General features: G+C 72.3%; 5 protein-coding genes across 6 annotated transcripts; 3 read left to right on the forward strand and 2 right to left on the reverse strand.

Annotated features, from left to right (window-relative positions):
• The first annotated feature begins 404 nt into the window (after positions 1-404).
• Positions 405-3934, forward strand: SLC5A6 (solute carrier family 5 member 6). Its single transcript, XM_086460504.1, is given in 16 exon segments — positions 405-734; positions 870-935; positions 1029-1080; positions 1201-1268; positions 1383-1537; positions 1723-1792; positions 1794-1855; positions 1951-2080; positions 2179-2267; positions 2354-2466; positions 2571-2638; positions 2751-2837; positions 2986-3173; positions 3337-3440; positions 3533-3699; positions 3779-3934. Coding segments are annotated over 16 exon segments (1905 nt in total).
• Positions 3935-7633: 3699 nt separating this feature from the next.
• On the forward strand, positions 7634-10406 carry PREB (prolactin regulatory element binding). Of its 2 annotated transcripts, XM_086461742.1 has the most exons (9): positions 7634-7768; positions 8069-8264; positions 8588-8799; positions 8986-9066; positions 9151-9275; positions 9573-9746; positions 9838-9910; positions 10037-10196; positions 10284-10406. In XM_086461742.1, exons 1-9 carry the CDS (start codon positions 7634-7636, stop codon positions 10376-10378), a joined length of 1251 nt encoding a protein of 416 aa, XP_086317868.1. In that variant the 3' UTR covers positions 10379-10406. The 2 variants fall into 2 exon arrangements, with proteins under 2 accessions (XP_086317868.1, XP_086317869.1); XM_086461743.1 differs by lacking the exon at positions 9573-9746.
• A 432-nt stretch (positions 10407-10838) lies between these two features.
• Positions 10839-12742, reverse strand: ABHD1 (abhydrolase domain containing 1). Its single transcript, XM_086460505.1, has 9 exons — positions 12632-12742; positions 12382-12542; positions 12117-12299; positions 12007-12052; positions 11803-11915; positions 11546-11719; positions 11401-11449; positions 11167-11332; positions 10839-11071 (listed from the first exon to the last, which is right to left on the reverse strand). The coding sequence occupies exons 1-9, from the start codon at positions 12740-12742 to the stop codon at positions 10839-10841; spliced, it is 1236 nt and encodes a 411-aa protein (XP_086316631.1).
• Positions 12743-13406: 664 nt separating this feature from the next.
• CGREF1 (cell growth regulator with EF-hand domain 1) lies at positions 13407-15237 on the forward strand. Its single transcript, XM_086460506.1, has 5 exons — positions 13407-13489; positions 14215-14286; positions 14511-14581; positions 14670-14794; positions 14878-15237. The coding sequence occupies exons 1-5, from the start codon at positions 13407-13409 to the stop codon at positions 15235-15237; spliced, it is 711 nt and encodes a 236-aa protein (XP_086316632.1).
• Positions 15238-15664: 427 nt separating this feature from the next.
• Positions 15665-19143, reverse strand: KHK (ketohexokinase). The gene is made up of 8 exons (XM_086460507.1): positions 19019-19143; positions 18789-18905; positions 18302-18436; positions 17476-17548; positions 17225-17371; positions 16108-16196; positions 15860-16017; positions 15665-15750 (listed from the first exon to the last, which is right to left on the reverse strand). The coding sequence occupies exons 1-8, from the start codon at positions 19141-19143 to the stop codon at positions 15665-15667; spliced, it is 930 nt and encodes a 309-aa protein (XP_086316633.1).
• Positions 19144-20060: the final 917 nt, after the last annotated feature.

Here is a 20060-nt window from a genome sequence, read left to right on the forward strand (position 1 = left end):
GGAAGAGGCGCCCGGTTTGCCTTGGCCGGGGGCAGGTTGGGCAGCCCAGGGGGTGGGCGCCGCGGTGCCGAGCCCAGCCCAGAGGGAGGAGAAGGGATAAGGGGACGTTCTTCGTCCTCCCCCCGCCAGCTCCAGGTCCTTGAGGCTGAGGCAGAGGAGCGAGCGAAGGTCCTGGCAGTGTCTGGTGCAGCTCCCGGCGTCGTCCGACGCCGACACCCGTCCTTCCTCCTCCTGCAGCTCCGAGCGCCGGGGCCATGCCAGCCAGGACGTGCTGCCGGAGCGGCTGCCGGGGTTCGGCGTGCCCATGAGGCCGGTAGGGCACAACCGGGGCGGGCGGCGGCAGCCGGGCAGTGGCGGCGGCGGCGGCTCCGGCGGGGCAGCGGCGACCAGAGGAAAGGCTCGCCATGGAGTTCACGGTGATCGACTACAGCATCTTCGCGCTGCTGCTGGTGCTGTCGTCGGCCATCGGGGTCTTCTACGCGCTGAGCGGCGACCGGCAGCGCACGGTGCAGGAGTTCCTCCTGGCCAACCGCAATATGGGCTTCTTGCCCGTCGCTCTCTCCTTGCTGGCCACCTTCCAGTCGGCCGTGGCCATCCTGGGGGTGCCGGCCGAGATCTACCGCTTCGGCACCGAGTACTGGTTCCTCGGTTGTTCCTACTTTTTGGGGCTGCTCATCCCGGCCCACGTCTTCATCCCCGTCTTCTACCGCCTGCGCATCACCAGCACCTACGAGGTGAGCAGGGGGTCCTCCCCACTGCCATAGCGGGGTGGGGGGGGATAGACATGGGGGACATTTCCCCCCCCTCCCAGCTCAGTCCCCTCTGTCTGGGTGGGACAGCCCTGACCCATCTCCCCCCTCCCCCCGCAGTATCTGGAGCTGCGCTTCAACAAGACGGTGCGGGTCTTCGGCACCATCACCTTCATCTTCCAGATGGTGAGCGGGGGGGGGGTGTGTGTGTGGAGGGGGGGGGGGGTCATGGCGGGGGGGGGCGGGCCATGCACGGCTGCAGCGCTGCTCTCCCCGCAGGTCATCTACATGGGGGTGGTGCTCTACACGCCGGCGCTGGCCCTCAACGCAGGTAAGGAGGGGACGGGAGCGAGGAGGGGGGTGATGTTGGAAGCCCTGTCTTGCCTGCGGGGGGGGGGCGTGCTGCCGTGCTCCCCCCCACCCCTCTGGTAACGCCTTCTGCCGCTTCCAGTGACGGGCTTTGACCTCTGGAGCGCGGTGCTGACCATGGGGCTGGTCTGCACGCTGTACACCACGCTGGTGAGTCCCTGCCCGTCGTGCCGCGGTGGGGCCGGCTTCTGCCTGCCCGTGGGGTGTCCCATGCCCCCCCCCCCAACACCCCCCCCTCAACGATGGGCGCTGTGCCTTCCGCAGGGCGGGCTGAAGGCCGTGATCTGGACGGACGTCTTCCAGACACTGGTGATGTTCGCGGGGCAGCTGGCCGTCATCGTGGTGGGCGCCCGGCGGGTGGGCGGCATGGCCCGCGTCTGGCAGCTGGCCGAGCGGGAGGGCAAGATCTCCGGCATCGAGTGAGTGAGCCGTGCCGAGACCCCTTCGCCTACCCAAAGCCTGGCGCCACCCCACGTCACGCCGTTGCGGGGGGGGAACACACCGCGGGGCAGCCTGGGCTGGGTGAGAAGGTCCCCGGCGCAGCGATGGGCGTGACGCCGTGGGGTGCCGGTGAGGTCGTGGCGCCAGGTCCCACTGCCTCCGCCGCCTCTCCGCAGCCTGGACCCCGATGGACCCTGGCCGTGGGAGGCGTCTTCATGATGCTGTCGCTCTACGGGCGTGAACCAGGCGCAGGTGCAGCGGTACCTCAGCGCCCGCAGCGAGCGGGAGGCCAAGCTGTGAGTGGGGTTGGGGTCCCGCGGTTGGGATGGGGAGGGTGGGGGCCGGGTCCCCACCCCTCCCAACACCTCTGATGCCTGCCCGGCGCCCGCAGCTCCTGCTACGCCGTCTTCCCCTGCCAGCAGATCGTCCTCTGCCTCAGTTGCTTGACGGGCCTCGTGATGTTTGTCTACGACCGGGAGCACCCGCTGGCACCCGCCCAGCGGCCCGGCTCGTCCGACCAGGTGGGCGGCTGGCACCCCTTCTTGCACCCCCTGGGGTCGGACCCTGCTCCCCCCCCACCCCTGGCTCCGTGGGTGCTGACCACCCCCCTCTGCCCCAGCTGGTGCTCTACTTCGTGATGGACGTGCTGCAGGACCTGCCGGGGCTACCCGGGCTCTTCGTCGCTTGCCTCTTCAGCGGGTCCCTCAGGTGAGCAGACCCCCGCCCCGGGGCTCGGTGGGGCTGGGGGGGGCGGGTCTCGGCTGAGCCCCTCGGTGCTCCCTGGTCTTCCCCAGCACCATCTCCTCCGCTTTCAACTCGCTGGCCACGGTGACGATGGAGGACCTGGTCCGGCCCCACTGCCCCGGGTTGTCGGAGTCACGGGCAACGCTGCTCTCCAAGCTGCTGGGTGAGCGGGGCGGGGGGGCTGTATGGCGGGGGAAGGGGGGCTGGTGATGGCAGCGAGGGGTCCTCAGCGCCCCCATGACCCCCCCCCTGCACTCCTCTCCCCAGCTCTTGGTTATGGATTGCTGTGCCTGGGGATGGCCTACGTGTCCTCCATGCTGGGCCCTGTGCTGCAGGTAGGGGTGGGGAGGGGGGGGGGGCTGTCCCCCAACTCCGGCACCCAGCTGGTGGGTTGACCGGTGCCGGCTACGGGGCGAGGGTCCAGCGCTGAGGGTCGTGTCCCCGTAGGCGGCCATCAGCATCTTCGGCATGGTGGGGGGCCCGCTCCTGGGGCTCTTCTGCCTCGGCATGTTCTTCCCCTGTGCCAACTCCACGGTGAGTGTCCCCCTGCCCAACCTGGGGGCCACAGCCCCCGCGATGGGGGGGGGGGAAGCAGTGCCAGGGTGGGGGGCCGGGGTGCCCCAAACCCAGCCCAGGGGTGGGTCAGCATCCTCCGTCTTCCCCCCCCCCCGCCCCGGCACAGGGTGCCGTCGTGGGGCTGCTGGCGGGTTTGGCCATGGCCTTTTGGGTGGGCATCGGCAGCCTGCTGCGCAACATGGGGGCGCCCAGGGGGGTCCCCCCACCCAACAGCACCGCGCTCCCCGCCGTGGGCAACCTGACCACCGTCCTCGCCGCCACCCTGCTGGCCCCCACCACGCCGGCCCCCCAGAGGTGAGCGAGATTGGGCGCGGGGGTGGGGGATTGTGGCACGGTGCTGGGGTGCTATGGCTGTGGGGTGGGGGGGGGTGCTGCTCTGCGCCCCCCGACCCCACCTTTTCCCCACCCACACCCACCTCAACGCTTCTTTCCCCCCCCCCCCCCCCCCCTTCGCCAGCCCCACGGGGCTGCAGAAGTTTTACAGCCTGTCCTACCTGTGGTACAGCGCCCACAACTCCACCACCGTCATCCTGGTGGGGCTCCTGGTCAGCCTGCTCACCGGTGAGTACCGGGAGGAGGGGGGGGTCTGGTGATGGCCCCCTCCCCTGCTCACCCCCCCTCTCTGTGTGTGTGTATGTGTGTCCCCCTCCCAGGCCCCACACCGGCAGCGGCCGTGGACCCCCGCACCATCTACCCCGTGCTGCCTCGCCTCTTCTGCTGCCTGCCCCAGAAGTACCGGCAGAGGCTTTGCTGCGGGGGTGGGCTTCCCCGCCCAGGTGAGGGGCCCGAACCCCCCCTGGGGAGGGGGGGCACGGTGTCGGTGGGCATGGGGTCGGTGCCTTTACCCCCCCCCCTCCTCCATGTTCCTGCTGTCGTCCCCCCCCGCTTTGTCCCCGCAGGACGCCGACCACGCCGACGCTGCGGCGGTGAAGAGCAACGGGGTGGCCAACGGCCTGGGCCCCCCCCGCCGCACGGCGGGAGGAAGAGGAAGGACAGGGCTACATCCGTGCGGCCCGGACCCCCCCACCTACGCCTTGCAGGAGACCTCCTTCTGAGCACACCCCCGGCATGGGGGGGGGGGGGGGCGGCGGGGGGTCCGGCCACCCCAAAGCCCTTCCCCAGCACCCCCTTCCCTGGCCAGGGGGCACAGACCCCCCCCCCCCGCCCCGTGGGGTGGCTGGGGAGCACCAAATAACCTGGAGGGGCTGGGTCCCTGCCCGGGGTGGGGGGTGCTGGCCCGGCTGCCCCCTCCCCCCGGGCAGCCCCCCAGCCCACCGGGGCCGCTTGCCGGTGCCTGCGGTGGCCCCTGCTCCCTGGCTGGGGGGGGGTGGTTCTGGGACCATGGGTGTTGGGGGAGGGGCGTGTGTGTTTGGAGTGGGGCCCTTCACCTCCTGCCCCCCACCCGGGCTGGGACGCTGCCCGGTGCCCCTGGCCTGGCTCTGTGCCTTACTGCACCGCTCCCAGGGCTGGGGGGGGTCACCCCGCAGCCCCCTCCTCTCCCCATCACCCCTCTCTTGTGTGCGTTGTGCCCCCCCCCCCCAATAAACGGTACCAGAGTGCAGGTGTCGGAAGAGCCCCAGGACCAGCACCCTCCCCACCGCCCCCCCCCCTTCCCCGGGAGCCTCCGGGGGACCCCCATCTCCCAAAGGAGCAGGAGGGGGGGATGCAGAGCCTGCTGTGTCCCCCCGGGAAGCGGGAGCCTCGCCAGCCATGGGGGGGGATTTATGGCGGCAGCCTTGGCCTTGGCCCCTTTCCCATGGCACGGGGCCGGCGAGGGGGGGGCCCGGCTGGGGGAAGCCCGGTGAGCACAGCCTGGGGGGGCGGGGGGCAGCTGCTCCATGGCTGGGGGGGTGCAGGGTCCCCATTTCCCACCCTCTGGGCACAGCTGAACCCCAGGGTGAGGGTCCCATGGGGGGGGGGGGGTGTGCAGATGAGGCAGGCGGTGGGTGTTCGCTGCGGGTTTATTGCTATGGGTCAGGCCAGACAGCCCCCCCTCCCCCCCCCCCCCCCCGAGCGAAGTGGGGGGCACAGCGCCAGCCCCAGGGTGGGAGCTCCCACCAGAGCCCACCCTAAGTGTCCCTGGGGTCCTGGTCCGTGTCCTGGCTGCTGCCCCCCAGTCCCCACTCTTGGGGGGCAGGCAGCTTCTCCGTACTGTGGGGAGGGAGCAGTGGGTGGGGGGGCTCCCACAGCCCGGGGGGGGGGCGGTGTTAGGGGGTGCCATCCCCCGTTGCCAGCCTGCTGTCCCCCACGCCTGCGTGCTGGTGGCTGCTGGTGGCTGCGGCTGTCCCGGGGGGGTCAGGACCAAGGTACCCCCAAGAGCTGGTGTAGAGGCGGGAGCGCATCGGCCATTTCTGCAAGAGAGGGAGAGGGGGCGGGGGGCTGGGGGGGTGGCCCCTTGTCCCTCCTCCTGCCAGTGCCCCATGCCTGGGGACAAGGGAGGGGGACCCCAGGGATGTGCATGGGGCATGCTGGGGACCCCAGGGTGGGGGGGGTCACGAGCTGAGGGAATGGATGCTGGTGTGCACTGGGGACCCCAGGGTGGGGGGTCACGAGCTGAGGGATGCTGGTGTGCACTGGGGACCCCAGCAGGCGCACTGGGGGACCCCGGGGGGCTGGCTGCTGGCATGCCCGGGGGATAACAGGGGGGGACCCCAAGGACCGAGTGCTTTCATGCAAAGGGGACCCCAGGGATGGGGGGGGGGGGGGAGGAGCTGGACCCCGAGGTGCCGTGGGTGCGTCACCTTCAGGGGGTGCAGGAGCGGGTGTCCGTGGAGCGGTGGGGAGGGTGCAGGGGGCGGAGGTCCCCGCCCCAACATGTGGTTGAGGTGGGCGATGTAGCTGGTGGCCAGGACGAGGACATCCAGTTTGGAGAGCTTGGTGCCGGGGGGCACGGCGGGCAGGGTCGCCTGCAGCGACAGGAAAGCCCGCCGCAGCGCCCGTACCCTGCCCCGCTCCCGCGCCGCGTTTTGGGGGCACGGGGGTCCCTGCGGAGAGAGATACGGGTGCGGGGGGGCTGAAGCCATCCTGGGACCCACGGCACCCCGCAGCAGAGGTTGGGGTGGGCAGTGTCACCCCCAACTGGGACAGCACCCATCCTCCACGGTGCCATCTCTCCCTGGGGAGCCACGACTCAGCCCCACGGGGGGTCTGTGTCCCCAGGGCTGTCCCCCACCCAGCGTCCCCCCTGCCCGCACCCCACCGGGCTTAGTCCTGCCCGCAGCCTGCACCCATGCTGCCTGGCATGCCCCCCTCTCCCCATGGTAGCCCCCCCCCCCCCCCCCCGGGGCCCTCTGTGCCAGAAGCAGGGTGAGGGGTGGCAGGCATGTCCCTGGGGGCACCCCGCTGCCACCGCCCGTGGGGGTCCGTGGGGGGGGGGGTCCCACTCTTGCGCTCAGCCAGCTCCTTACCTGTCCTGCTGCCGTGGGGCCTCTCCGAGGCGCCAGAGTGGGCAGACGAGGGTCTTGGGGTCCTGCCTGCACCCACTGCCCGGCAGCGCCGGGTGGTTCGTGGGGGGCTGCAGGCGCTTCTCCTCCCCCGGGAGCCCGGGGGGGCCGTGGCCGGGGAGCAGCCGTGCATGGCGGCCAGCCCTGCTCCGCACCCCGCACCGGTGCTTGCCCCCACGCTCTCGGCCATGCCGGGCCCCACCGGGCAGCCGCTGCCCACGCTCCTGCCTGCACCTCAGCCCCCACGGAAGGCAGGTCAGGGTGCCCCGGTGAGCACCGTTACGTGTGTGTGTCCCCCCCCCCTCCCCGCCGCCGCCCGGTACGGCACGGCCCACGGCTTCGTCTGGGCGAGCGTCTCGCCTCCCCCTCCTTGGCACCGTGGGATGAGCGGGAGGATACGGGCTGTCCCAGCCGGAGCCTCCCCCGGCCCGTGGCCGCCCACGGGAGCCTCGTTCGCCCCACGGGCTGGCCCCGCCACCGTGGGAGCCACCCGGGAGCCACTGAGCCCCTGGGCAGGGCACGGGGGGGGCACAGGCCGTGTACCGGGCAGGGGACACACGTGGGGTCACACCGTGCCACCACACCCGGTGCAGCCCGTGCGCCCAAGGCCCTGCCCATGGGACAGGAGCCCGGTGCTGGTATGGGGGGTCGGGGGGTCAGGCAGCTGCCTGCACCCCCCCACCTCCATGGGGGGCTCCGGCACCCGCTGCCACCCAGCATGGGCGGGGGGGGGGTCCCTTGGGGGTTACGTCATCCCCCAACCCAGCCCCGGGTGCCCCTCCTGGCTCCCGCAGCCCTGGCACACCTGGAACACCCCAGCACCCCCAGTCCCTGCCGGGCAGCGGGGTGAGGACCCCTGAGGGGCTGGCGGGGGGGTGGCCTGGGTGGTGGTGGGGGAGGCCGGTGCCAGGTCAAGGCTGGGACAGGGGAGAAGCAACAAAGCAGCCGGGGGGCACCTGGGGCTGGGGGAGGGGGGGGAGGTTGGGGGGGGGGGGCACCCATGGGCTCCCACGCAGCCCCCGGCCACGCTGCGTTTCGGGTAGGGGCGGTGGGGTTGAGCGGGGCCCACTCTAACCCCCGAGGGGGCGGGGCTAACGGGGACGGGGCGGGGCTAAGGGCGGCCGGGGGCGGGGCTGGGGTGGTGGGAGCGGCAGCAGGCGGGGCTCGGGGCGGGGCTTGTGTCGCAGTGGGCGGGGCTTGTGGCGCAGAGGGCGGGGCTCGTGGCGGCAGGGGCCGGGGCGGTGCGGTGAGGCGCGGACGTGGCGGCTCAGCGCGGTGACGCGGCGACGCGCTGACGTGTGCGGCGTAGCCATGGCGCCCAGGCGGCCGGCCGAGCTGTACCGGGCGCCTTTCCCGCTCTACACCGTTCGCCTCCATCCCCGGCGGCCTCTCGCCATCACCGCCGGCGGCGGCGGCGCTGCCAAAACCGGCATCCGCAATGGCGTGGTGAGGCTTAGCCGGGGGCCCGGGGGTGGAGGCGGGGGAGGAGGCCCCGGGGGCGGCGGGCCCGGGCACCGGGAGGGACTTGGGGGCGGGGGGCTGTGGCGGGGACCTCGGAGGGGGCGCAAGCTGCGGGCGTGGAGGGGGGATCAAGGCGGTGGGTGACCCTGGGGGTGGAGGGGGGGGTTGACCGGAGCGGGGGGCCCCGGGGTAGGTCCCCACTGCGGAGGCGGGTGGATGCTGGTGGGGGTGGGGGTGGTTCCCGTTGTTGGGGGGGGGTGGCTGAGGTTGAGCCCCGTTTTGCAGCACTTTCTGCAGCTGGAGCAGATCGGGGGGCGGCTCAGCGCTTCCCTCCTCCACTCCCACGACACGGAGACCCGCGCCACCATGACCATGGCGTTGGCCGACGACATCATTGCCGCGGGGCAGGACGCCACCTGCCACATCCTCCGCTTCAGCCTGCAGGCACCCGAGGCCAAGAGCGGCTCGGCCGGCCGGAACGGTGAGTTCCTGCTCTCCCCCTACCCCGGGGGGGGGTGGTGGTGTCTGTGTGATCGGTGTGACAGCCCTGGGGGCTGCAGGGCAGGACACGGAGGGGGGCACTACTGTGGGCTGTGGGCTGCTTTGGGGATGGTGCAGTGCTGTGGACCACCCCCCTCGGGGCTGACCCGGACCTGCTGGCCCCCTGGGCTCAGCCAGCCCGGTGGCAAGGAGCTGGGGCAGTGCTGTGGACCCCCCGCCTTGGGGCTGAACCAGACCTGCTGGCCCCCTGGGCTCAGCCTGCCCGGTGGCAAGAAGCTGTGTCAGGGCTTCGTGTCACCGCAGGCAGTGGGGAGAAAGGGCCACGGAGGCGGAAGGGCCCGAGCCCGGCGGGGCAGAGCGACACGCCGAGCCAGACGAGCGAGGTGACAGTGGAGAGCCTGCACAGCGTCCGCACGGACTTCAGCCCCGACGCCCTGCAGAAGGCCGTCCGCTTCAACGCCGACTGCACCCTCCTTGTCACCGGCGGTGCCGATGGCTTCCTCCGCCTCTGGGAGGTTGGTACGGGGGCAGCCGAGGCCGGGCATTGCCATGTCGGCCGTGGCGTGTGCCCGGCGGGGAAGGCCAAGCCTCAGCGGTGCCAAATCGGCAGCGCCGCGGTTCCTGACGCCTTCCCCAGGGGTGCTGCCGTGGGGCGCTGGCCCCGTGGGGCGCAGCTCCAACGCCCTGCCCTGCCCTCGCAGTTCCCCAGCATGAAGAAGACGCTGGAGTTCAAAGCCCACGACGGGGAGATCGAAGACATCGCACTGGGCCCCGACAACAAGGTGGGCGTCGGGGCAGCTCCTCCGGCCCCCCCACCCCCCCACGGGAAGAGCCGTCCTTGGACGCCTGTGGTCTTTGCCATGCAGGTGGTGACGGCGGGACGGGACTTCCAGTGCTGCGTGTGGCAGCAGGACCAGTTGGTGACGGGGCTACACTGGAACGAGAACCTGCCCGGCATCCCCGACAAGGCTTACCGCTACCAGGCCTGCCGGTGAGGGCCGGGGCGGGCGGGTGGGGGGCCTGGGGGACAGGCCACCCCCCTAGAGCGACAGTTTGGGGTGTGCCAGGCCACACTATAGCCCCTGCTTCGGGGAGACGCTCCGCCAGGCTGGGGGAAGGAGCGACTTTGTTGTAGTGGGGTGAGGTTTGGGTCCAGGTTTGGGTTTGGGAGGCGGGAAGGGAAGGTGCTGGGGGCCAGGCCCCGTTACGGCCCTGGGTGAAAGAGCAGGGGGGCAGCAGTGCTGGCCGTAAGGAGCGATGCTGCACCCCCCGTGCTCCCCTGGGGCAGGTTCGGGGCCGTGGAGGACAACGCTGGGGCGCTGCGGCTTTACACGGTGCAGGTGCCCCACAAACGGGAGCGCCGCCCCCCGCCCTGCTACCTGACCAAGTGGGACGGGAAGAGCTTCTTGCCGCTCCTGACCCGGCCCTGCGGCACCGAGGTGATCTCCTGCCTCTCCATCAGGTACCCCGGGGCTGGGAGAGGGGGGTGGGTGTGGGGCTGGGGGCGCTGCTTCAGCCTCTGCTCACTGTCCTTCCCCCTGCCCCCCGTGCAGTGACTCGGGGACTTTCCTGGGGCTGGGCACGGTGACGGGCTCGGTCGCCATCCACATCGCCTTCTCGCTGCAGGTGAGCCGTGGGGCCGGTGGGGCTCCTCGGGGTGCAAGGGGCCATCCCAGTGCCCCCCCCCCCCCCTCCTTCCTAGAGCTGCCTTACCTCAGGCCAACCCCCCCCCCTCCCCATTCCGCCCCGCAGAGGCTGTACTACGTGAAGGAAGCGCACGGCATCGTGGTGACCGACGTGGCCTTCGTCCCCGAGAGCCGGCGCGGGCGAGAGCTGCTGGCGGGGAACGAGGCCGCCCTGCTCAGCGTGGCTGTCGACAGCCGCTGCAAGCTGCACCTCCTCCCCACTCGCCGTAGGTGCTGGGGGGGCTGCCGTGGGCGCTCCAGATTGAGCAGGGGTGTCCCTCAGCACCCATCCTCACCCTCTCTCTCCTCCCCAGGGTCCCTCCCCATCTGGCTCCTGCTGCTGCTGTGCGCCGGGCTCATCGTGGCCACCATCCTGCTGCTGCAGCTTGCCTTCCCGGGCTTCCTGTAGGTCTGTGGGACCCCCCCTAACGCCCAGGACCGACCCCCCCCACAAGGTTGGGCCAGCCTCTGCCGTGCCTCGGCCCACCCCAAGCAGACTGTGAAGCAGAGGAGGGACCAGCCCTGGCCTCGCCGTCCTGCCCCCCCCGCTGGTGTTCGGAGAGAGCGGGCGAGGGGCCTGGGGTGAGCAGAAGCCACATGGGGAGGGTCCCGGCCCGGCAGGACTGTGCCGGCTACGGCGCGGCACCGGGGCTGGCCCCCAGGGAGGAGGGGGGTCCCACCAGCCCTCCGCCCCGCTGCTGCTGCCATTAAAACTGGAGCGTGAAGGTGGCGTTGTCCCGTCTGTACTGGGGGGAAATGGGGCTGGCTCCGGCGCTGCTCCCCACTTGGGGGGGGGAGGCCTGCTGTGCTGTCCCTACCCACCCCATGGACACGTGGCTGAAGCCGTGTGGGTTTATTGGGGGGCGGTATCAGGCAGCGCCCTGCCCTGCAGCCCCCTCCCCAGCACCATCCTCCTCGCCCCCCTCCAGCCACTGCAGCTCCTCCCCGTGCTCCAAGACGGCGGCGACGAACTGGGCGAAGAGTCGCTCCACGAAGCTGCCGGGGCGGGGGCAGAGCCCCTCCAGGAACCCGACGTGTCCCCCATGGGCCGTCACCAGCAACGCCACGTGGGGCAGGCGCCGGGCGGCCTCCACCGGGATGGCTGGGGCAGCCGCGGCGGGTTAAGGGTCAGCCACCGGCACCCCCAGTTGTGGGGCTGCCCCCCACCTCTGGCCACGCCACCCCACCCGTGCTCACCGTGTAAGGGGGAGAAGGGGTCGTCAGCGGCGCTGAGGCAGAGCACGGGCACCCGGACGCGGTGCAGCTGGCGCGCAGGGCTCGCCGCCTCGTAGTACTCGCGGCAGGAGCCGTAGCCGAAAGCTGGCGCCGTGTAGCGCTCGTCGAACTCCCGGATGGTGCGTGCCTGGGGGGCCAGGGGGGGTCAAGGGGGGGCTGAGTCCATGGGGACGGTGTTGGGGGGCCGGGTCCTACCTGCAGCACCCGCTCCACGTCCACCTTCTCCCCGAGTGCCGCTCGGTGCCTGTGCAGGGCCGGGGGTGAGCGGCGGGCGATGCCACCAGCACCATGCCAGGCGTGTGGCAGCCCCCCCCCCGCCACCCCCGTGCCCCCCACCCACCTGCGGACGAGGCGGCAGAGGCTGGCGGTGAGGGGCTGGTTGAAGAGGAGGGCGTTGAGGGGCTGCTCCAGCGCCGCGGTGGAGACGCCGGCGTCCCAGCTCGGGGAGAGGGCCATGGCCGCCGCCAGCCCCGCCGCTCGCCCCCGCCGCCCCAAGTAGTTCAGCACCTGCATCCTACGGCACAACCGGGTCAGGGCCAACCGCCGGGGCCGCCGTGCCGGCCCGTCCCCTGGTGCGGAGGGTGCTGCTGCCCGTACCCGCCCAGGGAGACGCCGACGGCCAACAGTGGGGCCTGCGGGTACCGGCGCTTGACGTGGGCGATGGCCGTCTCGAGATCTTCAGTGTCGCTGGCGCAGAAGGTCCGGGGGGTCTGAGTGGGACAAGAGGTGGCCTCGCCATGCTGGGCTGTCCTGGCTCTGCTGGGGGTGGGGTGGGGTGGGTTTGGGGGGGGTCTCACCCACCAGCAGCTCCTCGCCACGGCAGCCCCGGTGGTTGAGGACGACGGACCTGGGGGGAGAACGGAGGTGTGAGGGGCTGGCGGGGCCACGGCTGCCCCGTCCCCAGGGCTCACCTGTAGCCGGCGCGGGCAGCCCGGTGCACCAGGCCGAGCAGGTAACTGGCCTGGCTGCTGCCGGTGAGGCCCGGGAGCAGCAGGACGGTGGGGCGGGTGCGGGGCTCCGGGTGCCGGTGGCCGTCGGCGTCCTCGGCCCAGTCGAGGATGAGCTGCCCGCCATCGGGGGTGCAGATGGCCTCGCTGCAGGCAGAACGGCGGATCGGTGGGACGGCGCGGGGGGGGGGGGACACACACGACACCGGTGCCGGTGCCACGGGCTTACCTACGGTAGGTGACGGGCGGGCGGGCCTGGAGCAGGGCCCCCAGCACGGTCTGCAGGCGGCCCTCGAAGCACCAGGGCGTGGGGTAGAAGGGGTCGCTCACGGCGGGACAGTGGCGCTGCAGGAAGGCGCGGAGCCGCGGGCCGGCGGCGAGCAGCGGCCGCTACGGGGCGGGGGAGGGTGGTGCCGGTCAGCGGGGCCGCTCGGTGGAGCCGAGCCGAGCCGGGCCGGGCCGACTGTCCCCGCGCTCACCCGCGGCAGCCGCGCCCAGTAGTAGCCGAGAAGGACGGCGGTAGCGGCCACCAGCAGCGGCGGGAGCGGGGACAGCGCCGGGCCCGGTACCGGAGGCTCCTCCGTGGCCATCGCCGCCGCCACCGCCCGGGACGGCCCCGCCCCCGCAGGCTATTGGCCCCCGGCGCGACGGCACCACACCCCGGAGTGACTGACTCCGCCTCCACCCGGCTTTGGCCCCGCCTCGGAGCTGGCGCGTGTGGCTTCGGCGGCCATTATTGAAGCGGGCAAGTGGGGGGGGCGCAGGGTGCCGGTTAACCCCTGCGCTGCCGGCGGGGCGCGGCCGGAGCTGCCGTGGGTGGCGGCCACCCCCTCCCCCCGCCACGGGACAGGGGAAGACCCAGCGGGCGGGGGAGGCGGTTCCCGGGCGGTGCCGGTGCTTGACACCGGGATGTGGCGGCTACGTGGCCTGGGGGGGGGAAGGGCGGTACCGAGCGGAGCCGTGAGACCGGGGCTGGGTGAGTGGGCAGCGGGGGGGGGGGGGGGCGCGGGGGGGTGTTGGGGACGGGGGGGTGCACCCCAGGACAGGCAGGAGGGGCGGGGGACACTGTGCTGTGACCGTGTGGAAGCGCCTCATGCAGAGCATCCCCCAGCACCCACTCCCTGCCCTGCTCCAAATGCCCCGTTCCCACGGACCCCTCGCTTCGTGGTTGGGCACAGCCCCCCCCCCGCCCCCCCCGGCACCCAGGGGTGCCCACCCTGCCGCTGTCGCCCGGCTGCAGCCCGAGGTCGCAGGATGAGGGACCCACTGGTGGCCTCGCTGCTGCTGCTGCTGGTGGTCCCAGTGGCACTGGCTGCCCCCAAGGCGGGGGGGCGCAGGTATGGGGGGGGGGGGGGCACGGGTATGGGATGGGCACAAGTGTGGGGGTCACAGGTATTGGGGGGGTGCAGAGATGGGGGAGCACAGGTATTGGGGAGCACAGGTGTGTGGGGGCAGGTATGAATGGGCACAGGCATGGGGGTCATAGGTATTGGGGGGGTGGAGGGGTGGGGGGTGCACAGGTATGGGGGGGGTATGGGTATGGGGGGGCACAAGTGTGGGGGTCACAGGTATTGTGGGGGTGCAGGGATGCGGGGCGCACAGGTATGGGGTGGGCGTAAGTGTGAGGGTGCACTGGTGTGGGGTGGGTGCACCAGTATGGGGGGTGTTACAGGTATTGGGGGGGGTGCAGGGATGGGGGGGTGCACAGGTATGGGGGGGCACGGGTATGGGCAGGCCACAGGTGTGGGTGGGCATGGGTATGGGGGGGTCGCAGATGTGGTTTGGGTGCAGATGGGTGCCTGGGCATGGCGGGGGGGGGGATGCACAGGTACAGATGGGTGCGGGGAGGGGGGGTGTGCACGGGTGTGGCTGGGACACACGGGTGCGGGTGGGCGCAGGGGGGGTGCAGGGGTCAAGGACGGAGCCCACGGGTACAGACAGAGCCCAGGGGTGCACACAGGGCTGTGGGTGGAGGGGACACTGCGGGGACGTCAGGCCAGGCTGGGGTGGGCAGCCCCCCACCCAGGGGCACAGGTAACCCCCCCCCCTCTCTCCTGGCCAGGCCCGAGGCCCCCTTGGCCACGAGGCCGGATCCTGATCCCGATCTGCTGAGCCCGGAGCTGCTCACTCTGCCGTGAGTCCCTGTCCCTCGGGGACCCCCATGGCACCGGGCCCTGCACCCCTGTCCTGGGGGGGGGGGGGGGCTGCACATCGGTGGGGTGGTGATGGGTGGCTGGGGGGGGCAGGCTTAGGCAGCAGGAGGTGCTGGGGACGGCTATAGGGCAGAGCAGCTGTGGGGCAGAGGGGCACTGTGTGCCCAACCCCCCCCGCCCCCCAGCCCCACTGCCCCCCCCCCAGGTTGCTGCGGAGCGCGGTGAGGAGCTTGGGGCCACCAGAGCGGGACATGGAGGCCATGACACGGGAGCAGGGTAAGGCCACGTGGCAGTGAGGGGTTTGGGGGGATCCCATGGGGACAGGGACATGACCCCCAACCCCACGGCACCCTGTGCCCCACAGCTCTGCTCTACCTCTTTGTCCTTCATGACCACGACCGGAGCGGGCACCTGGATGGGCTGGAGCTGCTGCAGCTGCTGGGCACGGTGCTGGCGCAGTGGGACGGGGGACAGCCGGACCCCGACACGGTAGGTGCCACAGCGATGGCCCCTCGCCCCCCACAGAGCCCCCGAACTGGGCCGTCACCCCCATCCCCAACCTGTCCCTGCAGGTGACCGCGCTGGTGGACCAAACCCTGGAGAGGCAGGACCTGAGCGGGGACGGGCTGCTCGACCCCCCCGAGCTGCTGCTCCTGCAATTTGGGGAGCCGCTGGCAGGGGCTGGGGCTGCAGCTGGGGGGGACACAGAGCTGCCTGGGGGGGACATGGGGGTGAGTGACCCAGGACATGGCCCAGCAGAGAGGCAGGCAGCTCCCCAGGCTGAAGCCCCGAACGTTGGAACCGTGGAGGAGGAGGAAGCCCCCGAGGCTGAAGCCCCCGATGCTGAAGGCACGGAGGAAGAGGAAGCCCCCAAGGCTGGAGCCCCTGAAGGGGAGGCAGCCCCAGTTTGGGGGGATCCCGGGGATGGGTAGGACATGGTGGGGGGGGGTCTCTGTGGGCAGGGCTGTGCCAGCCCCGCAGTGGTTGGGGGGCGCAATGCCCCAGTTGCTCCCTGCCCCATTTTGGCACATGGGGGGGGGTGTGGATCCTGTCGTCCCCCCCCCCCCCCCCTAGCCTGCAGCAGGTCTTGGGGGGGAGGTCGGTGTGTGGCTGGGACCGTGTGTCACCCCTGTAATGTGGCAGGACGGTGAAATACAGGCGCTGCCACTGATGCCCGCCTGGGCCATGGTCAGTGCAGACCCCCCCGACCGGGGAGAGGGGCCGGGCACAGCCCAGGGGGGGGTTCAGGAGGCAGCGGTGGGGCAGCGTGGGGCTTTATTGGCACGGGGGTGCTGGGTTCAGCGGCGTGTCCTGCGGGTGGGTGGGTGGGTGGGTGTCTCCTGGCACGGGGTGCCCAGCTCAGACGATGCCGTCGAAGCCCTGGATCCCACATTTCCTGCCCGCGATCCGGCAGCCGAAGGTGAGGGCGTCCTGCAGGCTCTTCCCTGGGGAGCAGGGGGGGTCTTGTCAGCCGTGACGGGCTGTACCAAGCCATGCCATGGCCACGGTGGGCCATATTGTGGCCGTGCCAGGCTGAGCCGTGGCCGTGCCCACCTGCCGAGAGTGCGAAGATGACGGCGGCGTTGAAGGTGTCCCCGGCCCCCAGCGTGTCCACCAGGGTCTCCGGGGGGAAGGCGTCGGAGTGCACCAGCTCCCCGTCGGGTCCCATGGCGTCGGCCCCCTTTTCGGCCCAGGCACAGATCAGGGTGGCCCTGGGGGGGGGGTAGGGTGTGGGTGCAGGGTGCAGCGTGTGTGCCCCCCCCCCCCCCCCCCCAGCCCCCCGACCCTCATCCCTGTCCTACCCCGGCTGCAGGCGGCCCCGCAGCCCCCGCAGCGCTTCGGGGGCTGACTGGTACCCGAAATGCCGGGCCACGTCCTTGCTGATGAAAACCTGCGGGAGAGGGGTTGGATTGGATTGAAGGGGGGGGGCAGCACCCCCAAAACATGCATGGCTGCGCCCCTGCACCCCCACACCCCAAATACACCCCCTGCACCCCAGCTGCGTCCCCCCACCCCATACCCCGACTGCACCCCAGTGCTCCAACTGCTCCCCGCCCCCCCCCCCCCCAGACCCTGACCCCCAACTTTGGGGGCCCACCCCCATCTGCACCCCTTGGACCCTGACTGCACCCCCCCATCCTCGCAACCCCCCCGCTGCCTCCACCGCTCTGTACCTGGGCCCCCAATTCCTCACCCCTCCCCCCCGCTGCTCCCCCTAACATCCTTGTCCTGCCCCTGCCCCCGCCCCAGCCTGCTAGCCCCGCCCCCAACCCCAATCCCCGCCCCATCTCTAGCTCTACTGAGGCCTAGCTTGGCCCCTGACCCCGCCCAGCCCTGCTAGCCCCGCCCCCATCTCCAATCCCCGCCCCCTCCATAGCACCAACCCCCAACAACCCGCCCCGTGACCCTGCCCCTGGCCTGTAGCCCAGCCCAAATCCCCGCCCCCTCCATAGCCCTGGCCCCGCCCAGGGCTGGTAGCCCCACCCCTTCCCAAACCCCACTCCCTCCTTAGCTCCAACCCCCGATGTCCCGCCCCCTGACCCCGCCTCTAGTCACAACCCCACCCCCTCCATAGTCCTGGCCCCGCCCAGAATCCCTAGCCTTGCCCCCCAGCCCCAATCCCCGCCGCCTCCATAGCCCTGGCCCCGCCCAGGGCCGGTAGCTCCACCCCCTCCCAAGCCCTGCTCCCTCCATAGCTCCAACCCCCCGATGTCCCGCCCCCTGACCCCGCCCCAGAGCCTGTAGCCCCGCCTCTACTCACAACCTCCGCCCCCTCCATAGTTCTAGCCCCGCCCCCAACCCCAATCCCCGCCCCATCCATCGCTCTACCGATGGCCCGGCCCGGCCCTTGGCCCCGCCCAGAGGCGGTAGTCCCGCCCCCATCAGCCCCGCCCCTCCCGCGGTGGCCCCGCCCCGCACCACGTGGCCCAGGCCCATCAGCGGTAGCAGCTCCTCCCGCGGCTTCTCCACCTCCACCGAAGTCCGGACCCGCTCGGCCGCCGGCCGGGCCCGGTTGTGCTCCTCCACCCGCCGCATCATCGCCGCCTGCTCCGCCGCGTTCCGGGCCTGCAGGGGCGGGGGGCTGCACACCGCCTGGCACCGGCACCGGCCACCCCACCCTCCCGGGGGGGGGGTCGTCCCCCCGACCCTGGCCCCTGCCCCAGCCTCACCTCCCAGTGGATCCATTTGTACTGGGAGAGATCGACCCGCTCGAAGTCACGGGCCGTCACGTCGGGCAGGTTCCTGCAGGGTGGGGGGCACGGGGGGGGGAGTGTGTGTGTCTCAGGCTTGGGGACCCCCCAGCCGCGGTGTGGGGCAGCCCTGGGTGACCCCCCCATTCCCCCCCACCCTGGCACCCAGCCGGGGGCGAAGGGCAGCGCCGGGGAGGGCTCAGTGCCGCCCCGGGGTGGGGGGCAGAGGTTGCCGGTGAATCATTAACGATGGACCCTGAGACGGACTCAAAGGGCGGCGTGGCGGTGGCCAGGCTCGAGCTGCCGGGCCCAGAGGGGCTCGGTGATGCCCAACCCCCCCCTTTCACCATCAACCCGGGGGGAGGGCGAAGACCACGGCTGCCCTACTGGCACCGGGACGGCTGAGGGAGCGCTGTCCCGGGCACCATGCGACGCAGGGCATCCCCCGCGGGCACCGTGCCGGCTGTCCCGCACACCGGCCACGTGCAGGGAGGCCGCCACCAATCACGGCCACGGCACACGGTGGGGAGGGGGGTGTGATTGGGGGCTGTGGGGATGATTCGCAGCGATTGTGTGTGCAGGATTACAGGGAATCATTGAATCTGGCACGCGGGACCCCCCGGCAGGCAGCGCTGGGCCGGCACCAGTAGACCCCTCTGCCAGGGGCTGAGCACTGTGGGGGTGCAAGGGGTGGCCTTCCGTGCCCGGCTTGGCCAGGGCGAAGGGATGGAGAGGGCTATAGCCTTGAGCCAGCCCGGCCGAGCGCTGCCCACCGGATGATTTGGGCTGGGGCTGGCGCCCTTACGTGTCGTAGAGCACGATGGTCCGGGAGCCACTGGCGGCACTGACGAGGCAGCAGGCGCAGGGCACGTCCCCACGGGGCTGCCAGGCCACGTGCGTCACGTCCACGCCCCGGCGCCGAAAATCCGCCACAACGAAACTTTGGGGGGGGGACATGACACACACGACAGAGAGAGTGGGGTGAGGAGGGTGGGGTGAGGGGCAGCCACGCACCCGCCGGCGTGCAGGATGGTGCGGGTGCCCCGGCTGGCGCTGGCGATGACGACGGAGGTGGGCAAGGAGGTGCCGGGGCGTGGCACCGCGTGGTGCACGTCCACCCCGTGGCGCCGCAGGTCGGCCAGGACGAAGCTAGCGGCGGGAGAGAGAGGGGCAGAGCGGCCGGTAGAAGTGTCAGGGTGGGGGGGGTTGGGTCCCGGGACCCCCTCCTCCCCCTTTACACCCCCCCCACGCCCCCCACCCCACCCCCCCCCCCCCCTCCGCAGCCCACTTACTCGCCAGCATGCCCGGGGGCCAGCGAGCCCATGAAGGCGCAGGGGGCTCCCAGCAGCGCCAGCACCGTGCAGGAGTTGGAGGCGTTCCCGCCCCGCTGCCACCGCTGCGACATGCACCTGCAGAACGACGGGATGTGGGAACCGGGGGACGGGGCGGGGGGGGGTTAGCCACCGGCAGCGCCCGGTGGAGCCGTCGCCCCCCCCCGCCCCCTCCCCAGTCCCGGTGGTACCTGGTGTCGGAGTCCTCGGCAGGGTAGGCCTCCACCACGCTGATGATATCAAGGCACACCAGCCCCACGCACAGGATCCGCTTCTCCCCCCCGGGGCCGGAGTCCCACCGGTCGGTCTCCGCCATCGCCGTCCCGGGCCCGGCTCCGCTCCGGCACCGGCACCGGCACCGCCCGCCCCGCCCCTCAGCCGCCAATCAAGCAGGCCCCGCCCTCCCTCCCGCAAGACGCGCCGCCAATCAGAGCCCGGCGCCGCGGCGCTCCCTCGGAGGGCGGGGCGAGGGAAAGGCGCGGCCACGCCGGACACGCCCCCCCGGCCAAGCCCGCCCCCTTGCTCCCTGACAGCACCGCGCGCATGCGCGCAATAGCCGCTGGACGGCGGGGGGATGCGGCGCGCGGGGCGTGAGCGGCTGCACGCGCTGGCGGCCCCTTGCACGCGCGGAGTCGGCAAGCGCATGCGCACGCGGGGACTTGCTGCGCTGCGCAGTGTTCACACCCCCCCCGTGCACCCCCCCCCGTGCACCCCACCGTGCACACCCCCCCAGTGCACACACCCCCCCGTGCACACCTCCCGTGTACACACACCCTGTGCACACCTCCTCGTGCACACACTCCTGTGCACCCCCCCCGTGCACACCCCCCCGTGCACACCCCCCCGTGCACACACCCCCTCGTGCACACACCTCCCGTGCACACACCCCCGTGCACACACCCCCTCGTGCACACCCCCCCGTGCACACCCCCCCCGCACACCCCCCCGTGCACACACCCCGTGCACAACCCCCCGTGCACACACACCCCGTGCACATCCCCCCGTGCACACCCCCGTGAACACACATCCCGTGCACACCCCCCCTGTGCACCCCCCCCCGCCGCAGGGTCCGGGGTGCCGGGGGGTGCCGGGCCCGGCCGGGTGCAGCTGCAGCCGGTGCCGCCCCGGGGCTGGGCCCTGCCCGGGGGCACCCGTGGGGCTGCGGGTTGGGGGGGAGGGGGTGGCCCCTGCCCTCACCCCACGGCCACCCCCCAGATCTGCACCCACGTCTGC

Source organism: Leptosomus discolor, chromosome 2 (assembly GCF_034619465.1).
Source record: "Leptosomus discolor isolate bLepDis1 chromosome 2, bLepDis1.hap2, whole genome shotgun sequence".
Taxonomy (NCBI): domain Eukaryota; kingdom Metazoa; phylum Chordata; class Aves; order Leptosomiformes; family Leptosomidae; genus Leptosomus; species Leptosomus discolor.